Source organism: Nerophis lumbriciformis, linkage group LG04 (assembly GCF_033978685.3).
Source record: "Nerophis lumbriciformis linkage group LG04, RoL_Nlum_v2.1, whole genome shotgun sequence".
Taxonomy (NCBI): Eukaryota; Metazoa; Chordata; class Actinopteri; order Syngnathiformes; family Syngnathidae; genus Nerophis; species Nerophis lumbriciformis.
In genome coordinates, this window is record NC_084551.2 from 44392693 (window position 1) to 44414058 (window position 21366).

Below are 21366 nucleotides of genomic sequence, written 5' to 3' on the forward strand. Positions count from 1 at the left end.
TCTATGCTAGTGTTAATCAGCCGGGCTGCACTTCCAGCTGTGTAAGGGGAAGATGCCAAACGCTGATTGAACATTAATTAAATCGTGACAAGCCTGGTTTTCGCGCGGTGGAACGGTAGGTCGTGTGCATATACACGGACACAAACACTTTCACAAAACACACACACACACATTCACAGACACACACAGGATCACAATCAATAAAGGTGGATTGTTCTGTGCAAGATTACACAGAGCATTGTTGCTTCCCTGCTGTTTACTACTACGGTAACTTCTAACAGACAGTACCGCCCTGTTTGATTGAGGAAATATGCTAAAAGCTGATCACCGTGATCAAACTCAAATTAATCGTGATCAACGATCACGATCATATAATCTCCCAGCCCTATAATATATTGTTATCGCAGGAGGCTGCAATATATATTGTGATATAGAGTCAAGGTCATATTGCTAAATTCTATTACGTTTATACATATGTTGAATTATCCAAAAAAACAAGTTGCTTGACAGTGGCAGTGTGAATATGTGTCAGCAGTGTGAATATGTGTCAGCAGTGTGACACTATCGTGATTGAGGAATGTTCTGATTTAAGGCAGGATATCAAGCTAGCGTGACCACACCACACGATTAGGTATCCTCTGCATGCCATTTAAACATTGCGACCACGAGCCAACAGATACTGAACGTTAAGGACATGTCAACAATATAAGTGTAATAAGTGGAGAGCTAATGGTCCAACACTTTACCCACCTAAACTCTTGAGCAGCAGGACTACGTTCCCCAAGTTGGTCCTCTGAATTTCAGGCACGGTCATCTCTTCCATCTCGTGCTTAAAAGCCCACGCTGTGTACAGCCTGAAACATTTCCCGGCAGCCACTCTGCCCGCACGGCCTGCTCTCTGGTTGGCCGAGGCCTAAAACACATGAGCGAGTGTTTAGGAGAAAATGGATGCTTTTAACGTAGACTCACAGGTAGTTATCTCAGCTGTGCACAGTCACCCGAGAGCAGGGCATGACGATGAGCGACTCCATGCCGGTGCGGGCAACGTAATTCTTCTGTTTGCAGAAACCGGGGTCGATTACGTAGATGATGCCATCGATGGTCAGCGAGGTTTCAGCTATATTGGTCGCCACAACCACCTTCAAATGAAACACATAAAAATTAGTGGAGAGGATTCAAATGAACTATAAAGGTGCAGCAAAAGTCCAAATAAAAGCAACATGACAAGGAAAACCGCAACAGCACCCTCTACTGGCTCTTCATTGGAAGGACTACTAGAAATGTGAAATCCCCTCAGAAAAGGTATGCTAAAAAAGGACTACAAAGCAGTAATAGATCACAGCAATCCCCAGACAACATGTAAATGCCTCCAACAAGCATCACTAATAGCGTGTACATATAAAGTAGATACAATTGGGGATGGCGTAGCTGGCGTGTGTATGTGTGTGAATGGGTGAATGTGGAAATAATATCAAAGCGCTTTGAGTACCTTGAAAATAGAAGTGCTTTACAAGTATAATCCATTTACCATTTAGATATGTAAATTGTATTTTCATATATTCTTTAGTGACATTATTAACTTATTTTGTTCATACTTGTTTTACTCTGCGCTGCTGTTGCTACTACTGTCTTGAGTTTAGCACTTCACAGTGACTGCTATTGGAACCTGCAAAATTGTAAATTATGAATTTCCATTCAAATCTTTTGAAAAATTGGAATTTTGATTGAATTGGCTCCTCCTCGCAGGATGTTAAATTGGGATTACAAGAAGTTGAAATAAACCCTTTGCAATTCTAAAGATAATCCTTACAGACAAGTAAACAGGACAACCGAGTCACGTTAAGCAAAAGTTTGGTATACATATTAAAAATACCACTACAAAAAACACTTACACTAACCGCAAATTCCCTCCATTTTTTAATACACGGATAAAGCATAGACTTTCTCTAAGTAATATGCAACTATAATTATTTGATTCTAGTTAGTTTATTTTTAAACTGTCATGTTTTAGACAGCAAAACTGTTCAATTGTCAGTCCCTCCAGGATTTCGTGGGCTTTTTTTGATTGGGGCTTTTGTTGGGACAAAAGTTGCGATATTTTAGGGAATATTCTTTCCCATAACATTGAACCAACTTATTTTATGAATTTGTTATCACGGTTTTGTGTATTCTTTGTAACCCTAACCTCAAAAAGCAAATACTCAGAGCTTATTGTCACTGCACTTTGTCTATTTAAAAAAAAAATTTAAACACATTTATTTACCCCTGCACAATAGGAACATTTGTGAATTGTTAAAATCCAAAGCGGTCATTTTTGTTGGTAAATGAGAGACGATAATTATCATCACATATCAACATCTGCCTCTTTGCTAGGTCGACATCGCAAATTAGAATATGTTCTTCATTTCGTGTCTATGGACGTTCTCATTCATACAGGTTATTATTCTATTCTCAGAGCATTCAATCGACTGCAATTGGACTGCTTGGTCTAGACTAGATCTGACCAATCTAAGTTTAAGACTAGATCTGACCAATCTAGGTCTATGAGCATGAACTAATGAAGCTGACTTGGATGAGAGGCGAAACGTCTTCTAAGACAAACCAAACAGTCCAGTTGTTCTTAATTGCCTTGTCCTGGATAAATAAGGGTTATTTAATAGTGATTCATCAAGCGATACTGAAGCATTGATGCCTTTTGAACCACAAGGAGTGCTCGATACCTCGATGTGCGTCATAAAAAAAAAGATGTGACTGATTCATTAAGAGGCACTTATTTCGGCTCACGAGACAGCTCGTACTGTAAGAAGTTGGAGGAGTTAGTGTGCCGCGTTTGACATCTGGTATTCGTCGCCATTATCGAGCTAAATGGAATTGAAAATAAGGAAAATTGTGAAGTGTGGGATCTTTTTGAGCTTATAGCACCAAATAAGGTAGATGTTCTATTCTTGTTTACTATTTGGGTCATTAAGCAGAGTTGCGGGTGTCATATTCCTTTCTGCACAGATCTATAATTAAATTTGCTAACTATTAAGTTTATTTTCAGGTCAAATGTAATGACTTACATTATTTCAGCACATAGTGCCATTATGGAACCATAATAGTATTAGTGCAGTGTCTAAACAGCTAGTAAGTGTGCCAAACACTCACTGAGGCGTCATTTACCCATTACCATTAAATAAATATACTCATTTGTGTAAACCATGAAGTGAGGACGCTGATGTGTAAATGTTTATATACTACATTTTCCAGAAGGCTTAGTTAGCCCCACAGACAGGAACCAGAAGTAGACGACTATTGTGTTGTTTGACAAAGTTGCGAGGCCGCACATAATTGCAAATATTTATGGAGGGACTGAATTAGGGACACTCATTACTAGGGCTGTGAATGTTTGGGCACCGCACGATTCGATTCGATTCTTAGGGGTAACGATTCTTGATTCAAAATCCATACTTTTTAATAACATTGGGTGCCAGTTCTACGATTAACTACATTCCTTCATAACATAAACAGCTGTGATACATATGTATAATACTTATAGGAAAACTGGTTTTGTTTAATACATTTCTACCCAAACATTCAATAAAGTCAAATACAAATAAGGCAACAAGAAAAGTATCCCACACTTCTCTTTTCTAAAGTAAATCTGTACAGCAAATATGGACATCTATATCAACAATATGATTTGCCTGAGTGGCTGGACAGGACAGATTAAAAAAAAACAAAAGACAGTAGTTTTTTTAAACCAATTTTTTTTTTTTTAATCGATTAAGAATTGTGATATATTCAAAAATAAAAAAAATGTGGACACCCCTGTCAAGCTCGTGTGCTATTGTGTGCTTAGCTGTTGTGTAAGTGCTAGCTCCTAGTAGGCAATAGAATATACTATATAACCTAATCCTGGAATACACCAAAATTATCATTGGAATTTCATGCCATCTCACTTTCTAGTTCTTTCAATTCCAATTGCAATTCTACTTTGTTTGCAACCTTAATTGGAAGTCATCGAATTGAAATGTAATTTGGGAGACATTCTCATTCAATTTGGAATTTTGCACAAGCCTGCCAAAGGACCATGAAAGTTCTTCATAATCTAATCTAAATTCATTTAATCTACTTTAAGTGGATAACTTCATTACTTCGTGACAAGAAAGTGTCCTACCTTACGGGCGCCAGGTGGAGTAGGGCTGAAGATCTTGGCCTGCATGTCAGAGGGCAGGTTGGCGTAGATCGGCAGGACCAGCAGCTCTGCGATCTTCGAGCCCAGCCGCCGACATCTGTCCTGGAGGTTCTCGCAGCAGGTCTCGATATCCTCCTGCGAGGCAGATATCAAGCAGAAGAAGGTAAAACTGCAAAGACATACAAAACAAACGGACACCATTGTACCTGTCCTGTGAGGAAGACCAGAATGTCTCCTGGAGGTTGCGTGACGTGGATCTGCAGCACTGACACGACGCACGCTTCCATGTAATCCGCCTCTGGTGCCTTGACAGAAAACATCACGTCAATCAGATCTTTTACACAGCAAACGTAGCCTTTTTCTGTTAGTCAACTTGCGCGTACTTTAGTGTAGAAGATGTCCACGGGGAACCTTCTGCCAGGGATCCTAAAAACGGGCGCGTCGTCAAAGTAAGTAGAGAAGCGTTCAGTGTCCAGAGTGGCGCTGGCCACCAGCACCTTCAGGTCGGGTCGGAACCTGGCGATGTCTTTGATCAGACCAAACAGGATGTCTGTGTGGAGGGTCCTCTCGTGGGCCTCGTCGATGAGGATGACGCTAAAGGAGGAACGTACAGTGTCAGCGCTGTCATAACTTATTTTTACACTTGTATTCCACTTAATAAAGTTAATGTTTCATGTACTTATATATTATTCTTCACCTGGTATAAGTTCAAGTGTCTGAGTGACAATTCCTACTTTATTACCTATAGCTGGCGAGGTCAGGCTCGGTGAGAAACTCTCGCAGTAGCATGCCGTCCGTCATGTATTTGATCACAGTCCTCTCAGACGTGCAGTCCTCAAAGCGAATACTGTAACCCACCTGGGTATAGAAGGACAAGTAGAACACTGAACAACTTTAATTGACTGGTTGTAAATGATTCAGGTGAGGTGGCTCACCTCGTTACCGAGCTTGACGTTCATTTCCTGCGCCACACGGGCCGCCACTGACATCGCAGCTACTCTACGAGGCTGCGTGCATCCAATCTTCAATCCACCTTTAGTGTAACCCTAAAGGAGGACGTACGAATCACAATGTGCTTATAAGGAAACTGTACTTGTTTAGGAATTTTGCCTATCATTCACAATTCCTATGTAAGACAAGAACACGTTTTTCTTTTTTTTTTAGCATTCTCACTTGTGATATATGGCAAGTACGAGGTGGGTATCAATGCAGCTAATGGAAGTACACTAGTGCGCCAATAAAACCCTCTAAAAAAGCCAAGAATACTAGGTTTACATCTTGTGACCTGAATATTAACCAAGTATTAGCAACTAGCTGATGTTGCTATATTAACAAATTGAGCCGGTGAGCTGCTGCCTCAGAGCTGGTGAAAATTAATTATACATTACAAATTATGCCTCTCATCTGGATAGCAGAAGGTTGTGGCTTTAAACTGAGAAGTTGGTTAACTTTGACATCCAACTTATACCCGGAGAAGGCGAGAAAGACACCAACAGACGCTCGCTTGCGGCACATTTTGTTTAACCTTTTGTGAGGATTATGTTTAATTCTTCATCCACACAGAAAGATATAAACATCCCATCAGTCGGCATCCCAGTGAGAGCAGACATTGTACAGTATGGGATTTTTATTTTTATGTTCGTCGTTTGTGTATCTTTTTCAGCACTTAGCAATACTTCTACTTGATGCTTAGTGTTTCACTGACGCTTAATCTGTTTAGCACACAACTTCTAAAACTTATAGCTCATCCTCCTTATGTTCAGGCTCAAAAATATATGTTTCTGGATCATCACTTGTCTCAAAGTAGTCTTTGTTGTCTCTCACCGAGTATGCCATGAGTAGTAATGTTGAAGAAAAAAGCAAACGTGATGCGTCTGTGAAATTAATCCACCGCCATATGCTTAAAATGAGCAAAATACGTAAATATTACATGTTATTGTGAATGTACCTGTACTTACATCAGTGTTGGCGCTAGGAATTTTCAAAGGGACCCCATTAAGTCATAAAAATGGGGACCCACAGTAAATTTTATGGGGTCCCACTTTTTTGTAACTGTTTTGAAAACAAATGATAAATGTATGCATTATCCTGTTCTATCTCACATTCTATATTGTGTTTAGGAAAAAGGTTGTCATAAATGTTACTCCATTCATTAAAAAAATAATACAAAAGAAAACCATTTTTTATGCATATGTAAATTTATTCAGTTATAAACATTCATTCACTTTCTTCTTACCTTCATGGATCTGAACTTTACCGTTTATTTTTTTCTATATTTTTATTTAATAAATTGTAGGTGTATTAATTTCAGTAAAAAAGTGTAAAAAGTTTTTTGCTTCGGTCATGAAATGATGATAATGGTGTGCCAGGGCATGCATGCATATGACAAGTTTTATTCATTATTCTCACCTGTATGTAGATCATCAGTCGTTTAAAAAACGCCACATCTACACTTTAATGGCAAATAAAGCCAACAAACTTAGAATTTTGCAAGTTAGTTTCAATGTCATTTAATACAATGGCACTCAATGCCTTTAGCATTTCATCTCTGGCTTGGTGATGGCCATAAGCTGTGTGTTCTCCTTTAAGAATGGCAACATGTGGGATGAGTGACATGTTTAAGTGAGTGGGCAAGTTAGGAGAGGGAGCGCTAGTATGTTCAGGACTGTTAATAGCATGGTGTATGTCCGCTTGGCTTTGTGGAAAACATAAATAAAGAGTTGTAACGAATCGACGGCCTTGTCATTCCGACCAAAGAGCGGATCTGTAGGGACCCAAATTGGAAGGTGTTTCTTGGTGCCTGATGAGGCTGGATCTTTGAAAATCAGTGCACCTTCTTTTTATTGGCCCGTTTACATGGCGTGCAAAACATCTTTCCATCTTCATAAGTGAGCCATTTGCTGAAAAGTGGCTCCTGAAGCCACTTTTCATTGAAGCTTAGCTTCTTGGGTTTATTGCTCGCCATGACGAAAACAATAACACGCAGGAGTTCAAATACCGGAAATGCAGTATTTGCGATCGATAAAACGCCGAATCAAAATTTAAGAAATTGTACCGGAAAGTGCATTACTTTGAAGTCGAACAAAAAGGTATAATTAATAATTTGATTTAAAATTTAAAATCCGTGTCCGGGGGGACGCACGGACTTCCGGATTTCGTGTCCTTTCTAATTTCAATGCGTAAAAAGACACAAAAAGTGTGTTAACGCCAACACTGCTTACATCATTTATATAAAATCATAATGGAGGGTGGATCTGTGTTCTTGTCTCATAAGTTTTATGAATGATAGGCAAAATTCCCCAAAAAGTGCAGTTTCCCTTTAATATCAGAATGACAGAATGATTGGACACTCACGTGCTCCAGGAGGTACTGTGGTATCTGGGTGGTCTTGCCAGAGCCTGTCTCCCCCTCGATGACCAGCATCTGGTGCTCCTGGATGGCAGCGAGAAGGTCCTCCCTGTAGGGAAAGATGGGGAGGCTGCGGCGGACCTCCTGCATGGATTGTTTCTTCAGCTCGGCCTGGGACAGAGCTGGAGCCTCATCTTCCTGAACACAAATGAGAGGAGGAGAGAATGATGCAGCTAACTGTAGATTGGGAAAAAAACTAATGAATGAATCAACAAATGTTGCCCACCTTCTCTGTCAGTGTTCCCTTCATGGTAATAGCAGTGCTGACAAAGTCGATCATCTCCTCCTCCTCCAGGATCAGCTGGTACTTCTCTTGCTGCCGCCTCATCCCTTGCTCTCGCTCCTTCTTGGCCCCAAAGCTGAGCGAGGCCGTCTTCAGTCTCTCCTCCTCCCAGCGGCCCTGCTCTCCTCCCAGCTCCATGGGCACTTCCTCCAGCTCCAGCTCCTCCTTTTGAGGAACCTCCTGAAAGAGGAACAGAAGGAGGAGGTGAGAGAATATATATAGGGTTTCTGCACGTACCAGCATATCTAATTTAATGCTTTTAATGCCTTTTTTAATGCCACCTAAAACAAATGTAATGCCCAGGTCATACTGCAGATAGTTATTAGGGGTGTCAAAAAGAAATAGATTTTCAAATGAATTACATTTCTTATTTGTAATGATTCTTAATTGATTAATTTGTTTTAAATCTGTCCTGTCCAGCCACTCAGGCAAATCATATTGTTGATGTACTTTTGTAGATGATTATATCTGCTGTATAGATTTAGTTTAGAAAAGATAAGTGTGGGATACTTTATTAAACAAAAACTGTTTTCTTTTAAGTAATATAGAAATGTATCAGAGCTGTTTATCTATTTTTTGGAGGAATGTAGTTAATCATAGCACTGGTACCCATTGTTATTAAAAGTATGGATTTTGAATCAGGAATCGTTTCGAATCAAGAATCGATTCTGAATTGAATCATTACCCCCAAGAATCGAATCGTGTGGTGCCCAAAGATTCATAGCCCTACTAGTTATTATGCATCGTCAAAAGCTTATAGTTATTTATATAGACACAATTGTAAGACAATAATAATCTTTAATGGTTGAGATAGGCTCCAGCACCCTCCGCGACCCCGAAAGGGACAAGAGGTAGAAAATAGATGGATGGATGGGTTAAAATGTTTACATTAACTGTAACTCTTTAGTGAATTAGAATGGGCTTACAGGACTGTTTAATCTGAGAATTATTTTTTAAATTTATTTTTCTATATTGGTAGCAGCAGCTGACAGTTGTGGCAACAGCAGAAGTTGCTTTGTTGGTCACACTAACTGCTGCCTTCCTTTAATTGCAGATTAGTTAATAGCATCGGAGCCCGTTGAGCAAAGTTTGGAGGCTCACAGGATGTAGCATTCTAAACACCGGCTGGAAAAATTGCCAATTAAAAGGTTCCAACTGTCAATCATCATACTGTACTTCCAATTAAAATAATCAAATGTTTATATAATCAATAAAAAAAAAGGTGAACAACAATGTTTTTACCATAAATTGTATAGGCCTCTGCAACAGAGACCGGCCAGTGTGGCTGGGCCATGTGCACGTTGGTAGACGACACTCCCTTAAGAGCAGTGCTGGATAGCGAGTTGACAGCACAGGTTTTTAGCTCGGTCGCTAGCACGCTGCACTCTCATTTGTAGGACCCAGGTTTGAGTCCCGTGCGGACGGAAAGCAGGGGCTGAGCTAGGCGGGAATTGTATGACATTTTTTAATGCCTCTGAACATCAAAATTGTAATGCTTTTAATGCCATTAAAGGCCTTAATTTTGGCAAAATCCATGTATGGCTTTTAATGCTTTTCAATGACCTGCCATTGCTACTGCATTGACAAGAACTAACCTCCTCTGATAAGATGTTCACAGGTCACCTACCTTTCTTCTGTTCTCCTCCGGCATGTAGTATCTATTCTTCCTCTCCTCCTGCTCCCGAGCACCGGCCTTTTTGTAATCTTTGGCCAGGTCGCGCAGAGTGCGTTTGTACTCCAGCTCTTTCCTCTCCCTCTCCGACAGATCGTCGGTGGAGAAAAGGTACTCCTCGTCAATGATCTCCGCCTCCAGGTCTTCCAGTTTCTCCTCCTCTCGCTTTTTTAGATATTCCCGGCGAGAATGTTTCCTCAGATCGGGCAACTGGTAAAGTGAACCAGGGAGAAAAAAAGGCCACAAAATATTAAATTAATTGCTTTTAAAGCATTTATAAGACATGTCTGCCACTCACCATATTCCTCTGATCATCTTCAGCTAGCTTTAGTCTCTTCTGAGCCTCCTCATAAGCCTGAAAAAAACAAACAAAAATATTTCTAATTCATAACATTGCAGCTGTTCAGTATTTCTCAACCTTTATTGTGCCATGACTTATTTTGATGGAAGAACGGCAAAGAGGTGGATACTAAAGTTTAATCAATTATTGGATGGGCTGATTATCGGCGTCGATATTTGTCTTTTTTTTTTTTTTTTTTACAACTACAACACAACTAAATCAGCATATGCAATATGAACAAATTTGATAGTGTTATTTACAGGTAGTATACAAAAAATGTTTTTGAAGTAAATATTAATAACCACTATTCAAGCCATAGCTTATTTGCCCAGAATGAGAAAAGTTCCCTTTTTTAAATTAATTTAAGAATAAAAATTACTCTAATTTTCCGCAAATATGTTTTGATATCTGACATTTATTTTAAATTCTTGTTAGAAACTTTTCCCAATCTGCTCAGCTGCGTTCACAGAGGTACTCACGCGGACACGCACCCTCCTTTTCTCTCCCTACTGCAGTGGTCACCGGCAACTTCCATTTTTTGACGGGAAATCCCGTTTTTGTCTTTCTTTCCGGTCCCGTTTTGTTTGTTTTCGCTACTGCAGAGATCAAGTTGCTTGACAAGTCTTCATCCGCAACACTCGGAGCGCGGGCTCATTGAAGCAGCGCCGGCAGTTTTATGTTACGTAATTCAATCAAATGGCAACACAACAAAGATGGATGACAAATAGGATACTTATTATATACGGTAAGTAAAGAAGAGCATGCAGCAGCTCACACATTCTCATACTTTCTGTAACATCCAGGAAGAAATGATGTCAGCCAGTTTGAAAAATGTCTATAAGCTACGTGAAGGAGCCCAGAATTGTTTTTATCTAAATATTTGCAAAATTTCATAGTTTCTTAGGTGAAAATCCTAAAATTTATTAAATCCAAAAACTTCTATAAAACTGAGTAAATGGAGAGTTATTGTGGTGTAGACAAATCCCATAATTTTACCAATTTTCCAAAGAGATTTCCCATATTTTAAAATGCAAATGTTGATGCTCCTCTTAGACATAATAAAAGTTAATAAAAGTGTTTGTGAAATCCCTGATGTATTTGGATGCTAAATTAACCACAACATTAGCATTGCATAAAACACATCTCGCTAATGGTCCGACGTTTCCTAAAATATAATGTTAAAAACAGCTTTAAGCCTTGTTCAGTGTTTACTGACATATACTTTATGTTTAAATAACTTTTACAGCAAATGAATATCGGTTATCGGCCTCTTTGAGTACTAATAATCGGTTTCGGCTGTAAAAAACACACGTTGGTCGACCTCCAGAGGATAAACAGGTTAATGATGTACCTCCTGCCATCTGGTGGTTATTTGTTCTGCCTGTCACTATGTGTCTCTGGCATAGATGATGAACAAAAATACGTTAATTATTCATTCGTAGTTAATTACATGAAATCGGATTAATTCCTACAGCAAGCCTGATAATCCCTTGGTGCACACTAATGTGCCGCGGCACAGTGGTTGGGAATGACTCCAGTATACCATTCGACTTGACGTTTCGCAGCCAACGTGTCCTCACCTTTTTGTCCGTCCTCTCCGCTATGTTGCGCGTCTTGTCTTTGTCTCTCTGCTTCACCCGCTCGGCAAAGGCGTCTCTTTCCTCGATGTCGTGCAGCCGCTCACGCTCTTCCTTCTCCCACTCTTCTTCTTCCTCCTCCTTTTTAGCTGTTACATTGTTGTCCACGCTCGACTTACCCCTGATTTACAAAGAGATGCGGGTTTTGAGCAACAAAGTGCGAGGAAAGGGGGAGCTGGCGTGCACTATATGATAACTCATTAGATGGTGATTTTGACAGATTCCATAGAAAAAAACAGTCAAAAATGCCATGTCTTTCATAAATCTACACTCAAACAAACTTGCTACGTGGGTAATAAGTCTCGACAACATGCAGTTTACCTGATAGGCACTTCTTCCTCACTGGATGACTCGCTCTCCTTCTTCTGTCTGATGTGCTTCCTCTTGCTACCTCTATCCTTGTCTTTATTTCTCTTCTTCCCTTGCAGCTTCTCTGTGCCGCCGGCGTCCTCATCGCTGTCGCTGTCCTCCAGCAAGGTGTACGTGCGGTTCTTTCTATCCATTTCAATGGCCTGACGCTCCATCACCCGGGACGCTTTCTCTGCAACCTGCTGGCGAGGAATCTGCAAGAGAGAGGAGTTGTTGGAGGCAACTGCTACTGCATATGCTGTACTGGTATTTGAATAAGTCCACACCTTGTCATACAATTCCTGTGCAAAGGCAGTTACAGTCTGGTCGATGTCTATGGTTCCTGTCTGGTGGAGTCGGCTCACAAAGTCCTGAGAGCTGGATGCCTTGCGGGCGATGCCTATCATGAACTGGGCCACATATCGATCACTCAGGCCCAAGATGTCATGGAGACGGTCGTTGACCCACTGCTCCAGGTTTGCCATGATCTCTTTTCAATGGAAACAAATGACAACAAATAATGTTTTTCTTGATGTATGTACTTGTCAGTATAACGGTGTGAGAACAGAAAGTAAAAAATGTGTGCTGCAGAGAGCGAAGAAATTGTGGATAAGACAGGAAAAGTCACCTCGACAGAATGGCTATTTTTTTTTCCCCCAAACGGACCTCTTTTCTTTTCAACCCTCATCTGTTCCCCATTCCGGTATACGGAAACAACATATAGGAAATAAAGTGCAGGACTGTATAAATAAAATACATTTTAAATATAACAAATGTGTTACTTTAAAATCATAGACATTTGATCCAATAATATTTAAATAATGATTACTGCATAACAAATTATTTTCAAATAAATAACAATAACAATAAAAAAACAATAAATAACAATGACGGACCAAATTAAATGTTACACAGCCGTAACTTCCTGGCACTAAACCTGCAGAAAATAGTTCTTCTCAGGTTTCTCTGTTTGTATTTTCACACTTCGCACTATTTTGCCACACTTTATTAAGCATTCCTTACACATTCCTTATTTTTGCACCTTCATTTTAAGAGGTTATCGTTCAGTGTTCAATGTGATTTTCGAATGGTGTTTACATTGTTTGAGTGTTTTCCATGGTTGTGTTGACAATTCATTTCAGAGGAAGGTGACATTTGAAATACATGTGTTTACATTTAGTACATGTATTCATGGTCCTGGTTTTCGATAGTTCATAAAACATATCAGTAACGTAATAATCGATGTCGACCGATAAAACACTTTTGTCGTGGTTATCAGCCATATCGCCCAGCCCTACAAAGAAGTACAGTTAGCATAACGTTAGACATCATTAATTGTGGAGCTATTTGTTTATGTGCCAAGCGATCATCAAATCTGCTCGATTGTTCATCAAAGCTAAGGAAACAAGAGAAAAGCACAAGCCACCTGTTTTGTTTACGCCTGACAGCTAGTTTAATTTTCCTCTCTGGTTCTTTAGTGGATAATAAACAACATGTAAACTTCATTAAAGCCACAATAAGCATGTTAAAAGTCAACTTACTGATCTTGCAGGGTCCCAAAACGACACTGTTTACACTCCACAAGTCGGAGGCTAACAGCTAGCTCACGGTCAGATGCTAGCTAGTAAGCCCATCGGCAAAAGAATAAGAACAATAAAGCACAATGAAATGGGACACTAGTTTACGTTGCTACTTGAACAGGTTCCTAAAGAAACGAAATATCATCAAATATCCTAATAATAGTCCATTTATCATTCGCTAACTTCGCTCAAAGCATGTTCATACAGGAAGTATTTCACCACCGAAGAAAAGCAAAATGCAACACATGTTCTACTGCCTCCCGCTGGTCATTAGGGGAATAACATTCAAAAGCAAATGTTAAAAAAAAAAATCGTTCGCATATACTGTAACGTTGTTGTAAAATCATTAAAATAATAGCATTCATGTTGAGGTTAATTTGTGTATTAATTAGAAAAGCTTTTTTCCCCGACAATTTAGCTTTTTTTTTTTTGCTTTTGAATTTTGTAAATTCGAGGTTGTTGGGTTTTTTTCACCTCAAATTTTTCTGACAATTTCATTGAATAAAATGTGTGTGTGTTTAAAAATCAGTTTGTTAAAATACAGTGTGTAAAAAATACTATAAAATGGCAATAAATAAGACTGAAAATATCAAAATAATCGTCAAAGCAGCAGCAAATGTAAAATAATTATCTTGGGAACAGGTGCAAGGCGAACTATAGCGAGATGAAAAGGAGTCATGTGACCACAATCTAAAGCCATGTTAATTGTTCAGTGGAATGCCTGAAGTTAAATAGCAAACGGACAGGTGTTAAAGGGATTTATTAATAATATGACAACTAAACCACATATAATATGTATTCAAGAAACATGGCTGAAGCCAAAATTGAACTTTATAATAAAAGGATATATAACAATACGTAAAGATAGGGATGATGGGCAAGGAGGGGTGTGTGCCAAATTTATTAAAGAAGACATGCATTACAATATTAAAAGTAACACAAGAACTAGAAATAATAGAAGTAGAAATATGGAATAATAAAGAAAGGTATAAAGTGCTAAACTTCTATAATCCACACAAGAAACTACAAATACAGCAAATAGAAACAATAGCCGAGCACTGGAGTGGCAATATCATTTGGTGTGGTGACTTTAATGCGCGTATGTAGCACAGTGTGGGGTGAAAGGGATGACTGGAATGGGGAAACATTGGAAGTATTTTTGGAGGAAAAATAATTGGTGAATGATGGGTCAGGAACACGGTTAGATGTAGTTATGGGTAAAGAAACAGCAATAGATTTAACACTAGTGTCACAGGGAAAAGTGGAGTGGGAAGTAAATAAAGACAGCACTATAGGAAGTGATCACTACCCAATTTTCATTCACATAAACATAAACAAAAGGAAAGAAAGCACTAAGGAAGATGGAAGTACAATCATGCCGACTTTGAACCTCCATCCATCCATTTTCTACCGCTTGTCCCTTTCGGGGTTGTGGGGGTTGCTGGAGCCTATTTCAGCTGCATTCAAGTGGAAGGCGGGGTACACCCTGGACAAGTCGCCAATTTAGGGAAATTACAGACATGACATTAAAGGAAGTTGATATAAATCAAGATATTGAGCAACTTAATACAGATATTACAAAGTGCATAATGGAAGCAGTCAAACAGAGCATACCAAGGAGTAGAATGGGGAAAAGAAGGAAGGTATTGCCGTGGTGGACACAAGCGTGCACAGACGCAATACAAAAACGGAATAAAGCAACATTAATAAATATTAAGAAGAACACATCATTTTCAAGATATGATCCAGTTAGTAAGGTACGTTATTAAAAAGACGAAAAAAGAGTATTGGAGAACATTTTGTGAATCAATAAATATAACTAGTCCATTAGGCCAGGTGTGGGGAATGTAAAAGAAAATGTCAGGGATCAGAAGCGAACATAAACATCCTGAAATGAAAGTTGGGACACAGTGTGTGGTAGAAAATAAAGAAAAAGCAGAACTTTTAGCAAAAACATTTGTTAAAGTGCACAGCAATGATAATTTCAGAAATGTAGAAAAAGAAAAGAGAGAAAAAACAATTAATTTAAATACTGGGGAATTGACTGAAGATAACGATAATGGCTTTAGAAACACTATAGATATGACGTTTTCTTTAAATTAAATGGTTATAATATTGAAACAGGTTAAAAATATGACCCCAGGAAAAGACCAGGTGAGTTACCAGATGATCAAAAACGTAGGTAACATAGGCAAATAAGTCGTTTTGAAATTATATGATAGGATATACGAAGAAGGAAAATTATCAGCTGAGTGGAAATAAACTGTGATAATTCCAATATGCAAACCAGGAAAAGACCCGAAAGAGGCAGGTAATTCTAGGCCAATAGCATTGACTTCAAATTTGGGCCAAGTTATGGAAACAAATATTAATGAAAAACTAGTATATTATTTAGAGTAAAAATAAATAATAGAAAACTACCAAAGTGGATTTCGGAAAGCAAGAAACACAAACGAACCTGCAGTGCAGCTGGAATAGGAAATTAGAAAAGGACAGATAAATAAATAAATTATAATTGCAGTATTTTTTGACATAGAGAAAGCTTATGATATGTTGTGAAAACAGGAGTTGCTGATAAAATTAAATACAATTGGGATTACAGGAAAAATGTACATATGGATAAAAGACTTCTTAACAAGTAAAAACATCCATCCATCCATTTTCTACCGCTTATTCCCTTCTGGGTCGCGGGGGGCGCTGGAGCCTATCTCAGCTATAATCGGGCGGAAGGCGGGGTACACCCTGGACAAGTCGCCACCTCATCACAGGGCCAACACAGATAGACAGACAACATTCACACTCACATTCACACACTAGGGCCAATTTAGTGTTGCCAATCAACCTATCCCCAGGTGCATGTCTTTGGAGGTGGGAGGAAGCCGGAGTACCCGGAGGGAACCCACGCAGTCACGGGGAGGACATGCAAACTCCACACAGAAAGATCCCGAGGCCGGGATTGAACTCACGACTACTCAGGACCTATTTGAGTAAAAATAGAGAATTAATATAGTCGGATATATGTCGTGGAAAATGGGAGTATAATAAGTCCAGTACTATTTTCGATAATGATAAATGAAGTGTTTCGTGAAGTGGAAGGGTTAGTAGTAGAGGTGGCACTGTTTGCTGATGATGGAGTGATGTGGAAGAGAGGTAGAAATACAAATCATATGGAAAGGGAGATTCAAAAAGCTGTAAATAATGTTCAAGAATGGGGAACAGCTTGGGGTTTAAGATTCTCTGTTGGGAAAACAAAAGTCATGAATTTTACAAAGAGGAAGGTTCAAAACAAGTTAAACTTTATGTAGAAAATATAGAATAGGGACAAGTATTTACATATTAAGGAATATGGTTCGATTAATATATTAACTGGTTAACCCACATCAGTTAAATAGTGGAGAAAAGTAAAGGTGTTAAATATAATGAGGGCTTTAAGGGGTAAAGATTTGGGGGCTGATAGACAGGCATTGAAAGCAATATACTGTATATAACTTTAATTCGATCTGTTACTGATTATAGATGCATCATTTGTCAATCTGCTTCAAAAACATTAGTTGGGAAAATAGACACAGGCATTGAGGTGGATTGTGAAACTACTAAATCAACCCCAGTGGCAGCATTACAAGTAGAAATGAATGAAACATCTTTAGACATGAGAGGAGATCAACTGTCAGCAGCTTATTGGGCAAACTTAAAAGGGTCCAAGCAAGGACATCAAACTCACCAAGTGCTGTAAACTGCCAAGAAAAACAGAAGAATACGATGAATAGTTTTGGGTGGATGATAGGAGACATATGTGAAAAAGTTCAAATTGACAATATTAAAGTTAGCCCTACAGTACCAATCCCTGCAATACCACCATGAATTTACGATATCCCAGATGTAGATATGCAAGTATTAAAGAATAGAAGTTTAAATAATTACCAGATAGAACAATGGATTGAGGAAACATTTTTAAACAATACCATATACGGATGCATCAAAAACTCCTCTCTGAGCTGCCACCTTACCGTGGTAGAGGAGTTTGCGTGTCCCAATGATCCTAGGAGCTATGTTGTCCGGGGGATTTATGCCCCCTGGTAGGGTCTCCCAAGACAAACTGGTCCTAGGTGAGGGATCCGACAAAGAGCAGCTCGAAGACCTCCATGAAGAATAAAAACAAAGGACCCAGATTTCCCTCGCCCTGACGCGGGTCCCCGGGGTCCCCCTCCAAGGCAAGCCAGGCCTTGGAGGGGGCCACGATGGCGAGCACCTGGTGGCCGGGCCTGCCCCCATGGGGCCCGGCCGGGCACAGCCCGAAGAGGCAACGTGGGTCCCCCCTCCAATGGGCTCACCACCCATAGCAGGGGCCATAGAGGTCGGGTGCAATGTGAGCTGGGCGGAAGCTGAAGGCAGGGCACTTGGCGGTCTGATCCTCGGCTACAGAAGCTAGCTCTTGGGACGTGGAACGTCACCTCGCTGGGGGGCAAGGAGCCTGAGCTAGTGCGCAAGGCGGAGAAGTTCCGGCTAGATATAGTCGGACTTGCTTCGATGCACAGCAAGGGCTCTGGAACCAGTTCTCTCGAGAGGGGCTGGACTCTCTTCCACTCTGGCGTTGCCAGCAGTGAGAGGCGACGGGCTGGGGTGTTCTTGTTGTCACCCGGCTCAGAGCCTGCACGTTGGAGTTCAACCCAGTGGACGAGAGGGTAGCCTCCCTCCGCCTTCGGGTGAGGGGACGGGTCCTGACTGTGGTTTGCGCTTACACGCCAAACGGCAGCTCAGAGTACCCACCCTTTTTGGATTTACTGGAGGGAGTACTTGAGATTGCTCCCTCGGGTGATAAACTCGTTCTACTGGGGGACTTCAACGCTAATGTTGGCAACGATAGTGAAACCTGATCGGGAAGAATGGCCGCCCGGATCTGAACCCGAGCGGTGTTTTGTTATTGGACTTTTGTGCCCGTCACAGATTGTCCATAACAAACACCATGTTCAAACATAAGGGTGTCCATATGTGCACTTGGCAGCAGGACACCCTAGGCCGCAGTTCCATGATCGACTCTGTAGTTGTGTCATTGGATTTGTGGCCTCATGTTTTGGACACTCGGGTGAAGAGAGGGGCGGAGCTTTCTACCGATCACCACCTGGTGGTGAGTTGGCTGCGATGGTGGGGGAGGATGCCGGACAGACCTGGCAGGCTTAAACGCATTGTGAGGGTTTGCTGGGAACGTCTGGCAGAGTCTCCTGTCAGAGAGAGTTTCAATTCCCACCTCTGGAAGAATTTTGAACATGTCACGAGGGAGGTGCTGGACATTGAATCCAAGTGGACCATGTTCCGCACCTCTATTGTCGAGGCGGCTGTTTGGAGCTGTGGCCGCAAGAAACCGTTGGTGGACACCGGCGGTGAGGGATGCCGTCAAGCTAAAGAAGGAGTCCTATTGGTTTCTTTTGGCACATAGGACTCCTGAGGCAGCGGACAGGTACCGACAGGCCAAGCGGTGTGCGGCTTCAGCGGTCGCGGAGGCAAAAACTCGGACATGGGAGGAGTTCGGGGAAGCCATGGAAAATGACTTCCGGACGGCTTTGAAGTGATTATGGACCACCATCCGCCGCCTCAGGAAGGGGAATCAGTGCACCATCAACACCGTGTATGGTGAGGATGGTGTTCTGCTGACCTTTGCTGCGGATGTTGTGGATCGGTGGAAGGAATACTTCGAAGACCTCCTCAATCCCACCAACACGTCGTCCTATGAGGAAGCAGTGCCTGGGGAATATGGGGTGGGCTCTCCTATTTCTGGGGCTGAGGTTGCTGAGGTAGTTAAAAAGCTCCTCGGTGGCAAGGCCCCAGGGGTAGATGAGACCCGCCCGGAGTTCCTTAAGGCTCTGGATGCTGTGGGGCTGTCTTGGTTGACAAGACTCTGCAGCATCGCGTGGACATCGGGGGCAGTACCTCTGGATTGGCAGAGCGGGGTGGTGGTTCCTCTCTTTAAGAAGGGGAACGGGAGGGTGTGTTCTAACTATTGTGGGATCACACTCCTCAGCCTTCCCGGTAAGGTCTATTCAGGTGTACTGGAGAGGAGGCTACGCCGGATAGTCGAACCTCGGATTCAGGAGGAACAGTGTGGTTTTCGTCCTGGTCGTGGAACTGCGGACCAGCTCCATACTCTCGGCAGGGTCCTTGAGGGTGCATGGGAGTTTGCCCAACCAGTCTACATGTGCTTTGTGGACTTGGAGAAGGCATTTGACTGTGTCCCTCGGGAAGTCCTGTGGGGAGTGCTCAGAGAGTATCGGACTGTCTGATTGTGGCGGTCCGCTCCCTGTATGATCAGTGTCAGAGCTTACTGCCGGCAGTAAGTCGGACACGTTTCCAGTGAGGGTTGGAGTCCGCCAAGGCTGCCATTTGTCACCCATTCTGTTCATAACTTTTATGGACAGAATTTCTAGGTGCAGTCAAGGCGTTGAGGGGATCCGGTTTGGTGGCTGCAGGATTAGGTCTCTGCTTTTTGCAGATGATGTGGTCCTGATGGCTTCATCTGGCCAGGATCTTCAGCTCTCACTGGATCAGTTCGCAGCTGAGTGTGAAGCGACTGGGATGAGATTCAGCACCTCCAAGTCCGAGTCCATGGTTCTCGACCGGAAAAGGGTGGAGTGCCATCTCCGGGTTCCGAAGGAGACTCTGCCCCAAGTGGAGGAGTTCAAGTACCTCGGAGTCTTGTTCACGAGTGAGGGAAGAGTGGATCGTGAGATCGACAGGCGGATCGGTGCGGCGTCTTCAGTAATGTGGATGCTGTATCGATCCGTTGTGGTGAAGAAGGAGCTGAGCCGGAAGGCAAAGCTCTCAACTTACCGGTCGATCTACGTCTCCATCCTCACCTATGGTCATGAACTTTGGGTTGTGACCGAAAGGACAAGATCACGGGTAAAAGCGGCCGAAATTAGTTTCTTCCGCCGGGTGGCGGGGCTCTCCCTTAGAGATAGGGTGAGAAGCTCTGCCATTCGGGGGGAGCTCAAAGTAAAGCCGCTGCTCCTCCACATGGAGAGGAGCCAGATGAGGTGGTTCCGACATCTGGTCAGGATGCCACCCGAACGCCTCCCTAGGGAGGTGTTTAGGGTACGTCCGACCGGTAGGAAGCCACGGGGAAGACCCAGGACACGTTGGGAAGACTATGTCTCCCGGCTGGCCTGGGAACGCCTCGGGATCCCCCGGGAGAAGCTGGATGAAGTGGCTGGGGAGAGGGAAGTCTGGGCTTCCCTGCTTAGGCTGCTGCCCCCACGACCCGACCTCAGATAAGCGGAGGAATAAATGATAAATAATAATAAAAGGAAAATAAAGCAAGAAAAGTAGTCGTGTACTCGGACTCCACCCATGCATTGATGAGCTTAAAAAACATAGCATCAGAAACAAGACAAGATTTAGTAGATGAAATAGTTCAGGCAATCCACAGAATAAATAAAGCGGGAAGTGTGGTAACATTTCAAGCTGGCTCATGTAGGAGTTGTGGGGAATGAATTAGCATATAGGTACGCAAAGCAAGCAACCACTAAAACGGACCTAAACATGGAGATTAACCACAATAAAGAGGAAGTAAAGAATACAGTTCAGATAGAACACAATAAAAAGTGGCAAGATAATTGGAATAATGAAACAAAAGGTAGGGAGTATTACAAAGTCCAGAGGAGAGTAAGTGTAATGAGAGGAGGCAAAGAAATAGGAAGGAAGAATACATTATTACTGAAATGACATTAGTACATACTAGAGATGCGCGGATAGGCAATTATTTCATCCGCAACCGCATCACAAATGTCGTCATCCATTCGCCATCACCTGAATCAACATTTTATCAAAACCACACCCGCCCGCACCCGCCCGTTGTTATATATCTAATATAGACGATGCAAGGCATTAGTGAGGTTATAAAGCTTTTGCCTGTTAAAGAAAGGAGACT

General features: G+C 41.7%; 1 protein-coding gene across 1 annotated transcript in view; it reads right to left on the minus strand.

Moving 5' to 3' along the window:
- Positions 1-13693, minus strand: part of dhx16 (DEAH (Asp-Glu-Ala-His) box polypeptide 16) — a 31888-nt gene extending 18195 nt beyond the window's left edge. The window contains exons 1-15 of the mRNA XM_061956045.1: positions 13407-13693; positions 12153-12355; positions 11839-12080; positions 11461-11638; positions 9839-9895; positions 9496-9750; positions 7812-8048; positions 7532-7723; positions 5113-5223; positions 4920-5035; positions 4561-4771; positions 4384-4482; positions 4160-4312; positions 999-1139; positions 751-913 (exon numbers count right to left, since the gene is read on the minus strand). Coding sequence (XP_061812029.1) covers positions 751-913; positions 999-1139; positions 4160-4312; positions 4384-4482; positions 4561-4771; positions 4920-5035; positions 5113-5223; positions 7532-7723; positions 7812-8048; positions 9496-9750; positions 9839-9895; positions 11461-11638; positions 11839-12080; positions 12153-12350 — 2353 coding nt within the window. The 5' untranslated portion in view covers positions 12351-12355; positions 13407-13693. The remainder of the gene's footprint in view (positions 1-750; positions 914-998; positions 1140-4159; positions 4313-4383; positions 4483-4560; positions 4772-4919; positions 5036-5112; positions 5224-7531; positions 7724-7811; positions 8049-9495; positions 9751-9838; positions 9896-11460; positions 11639-11838; positions 12081-12152; positions 12356-13406) is intronic.
- Positions 13694-21366: the final 7673 nt, after the last annotated feature.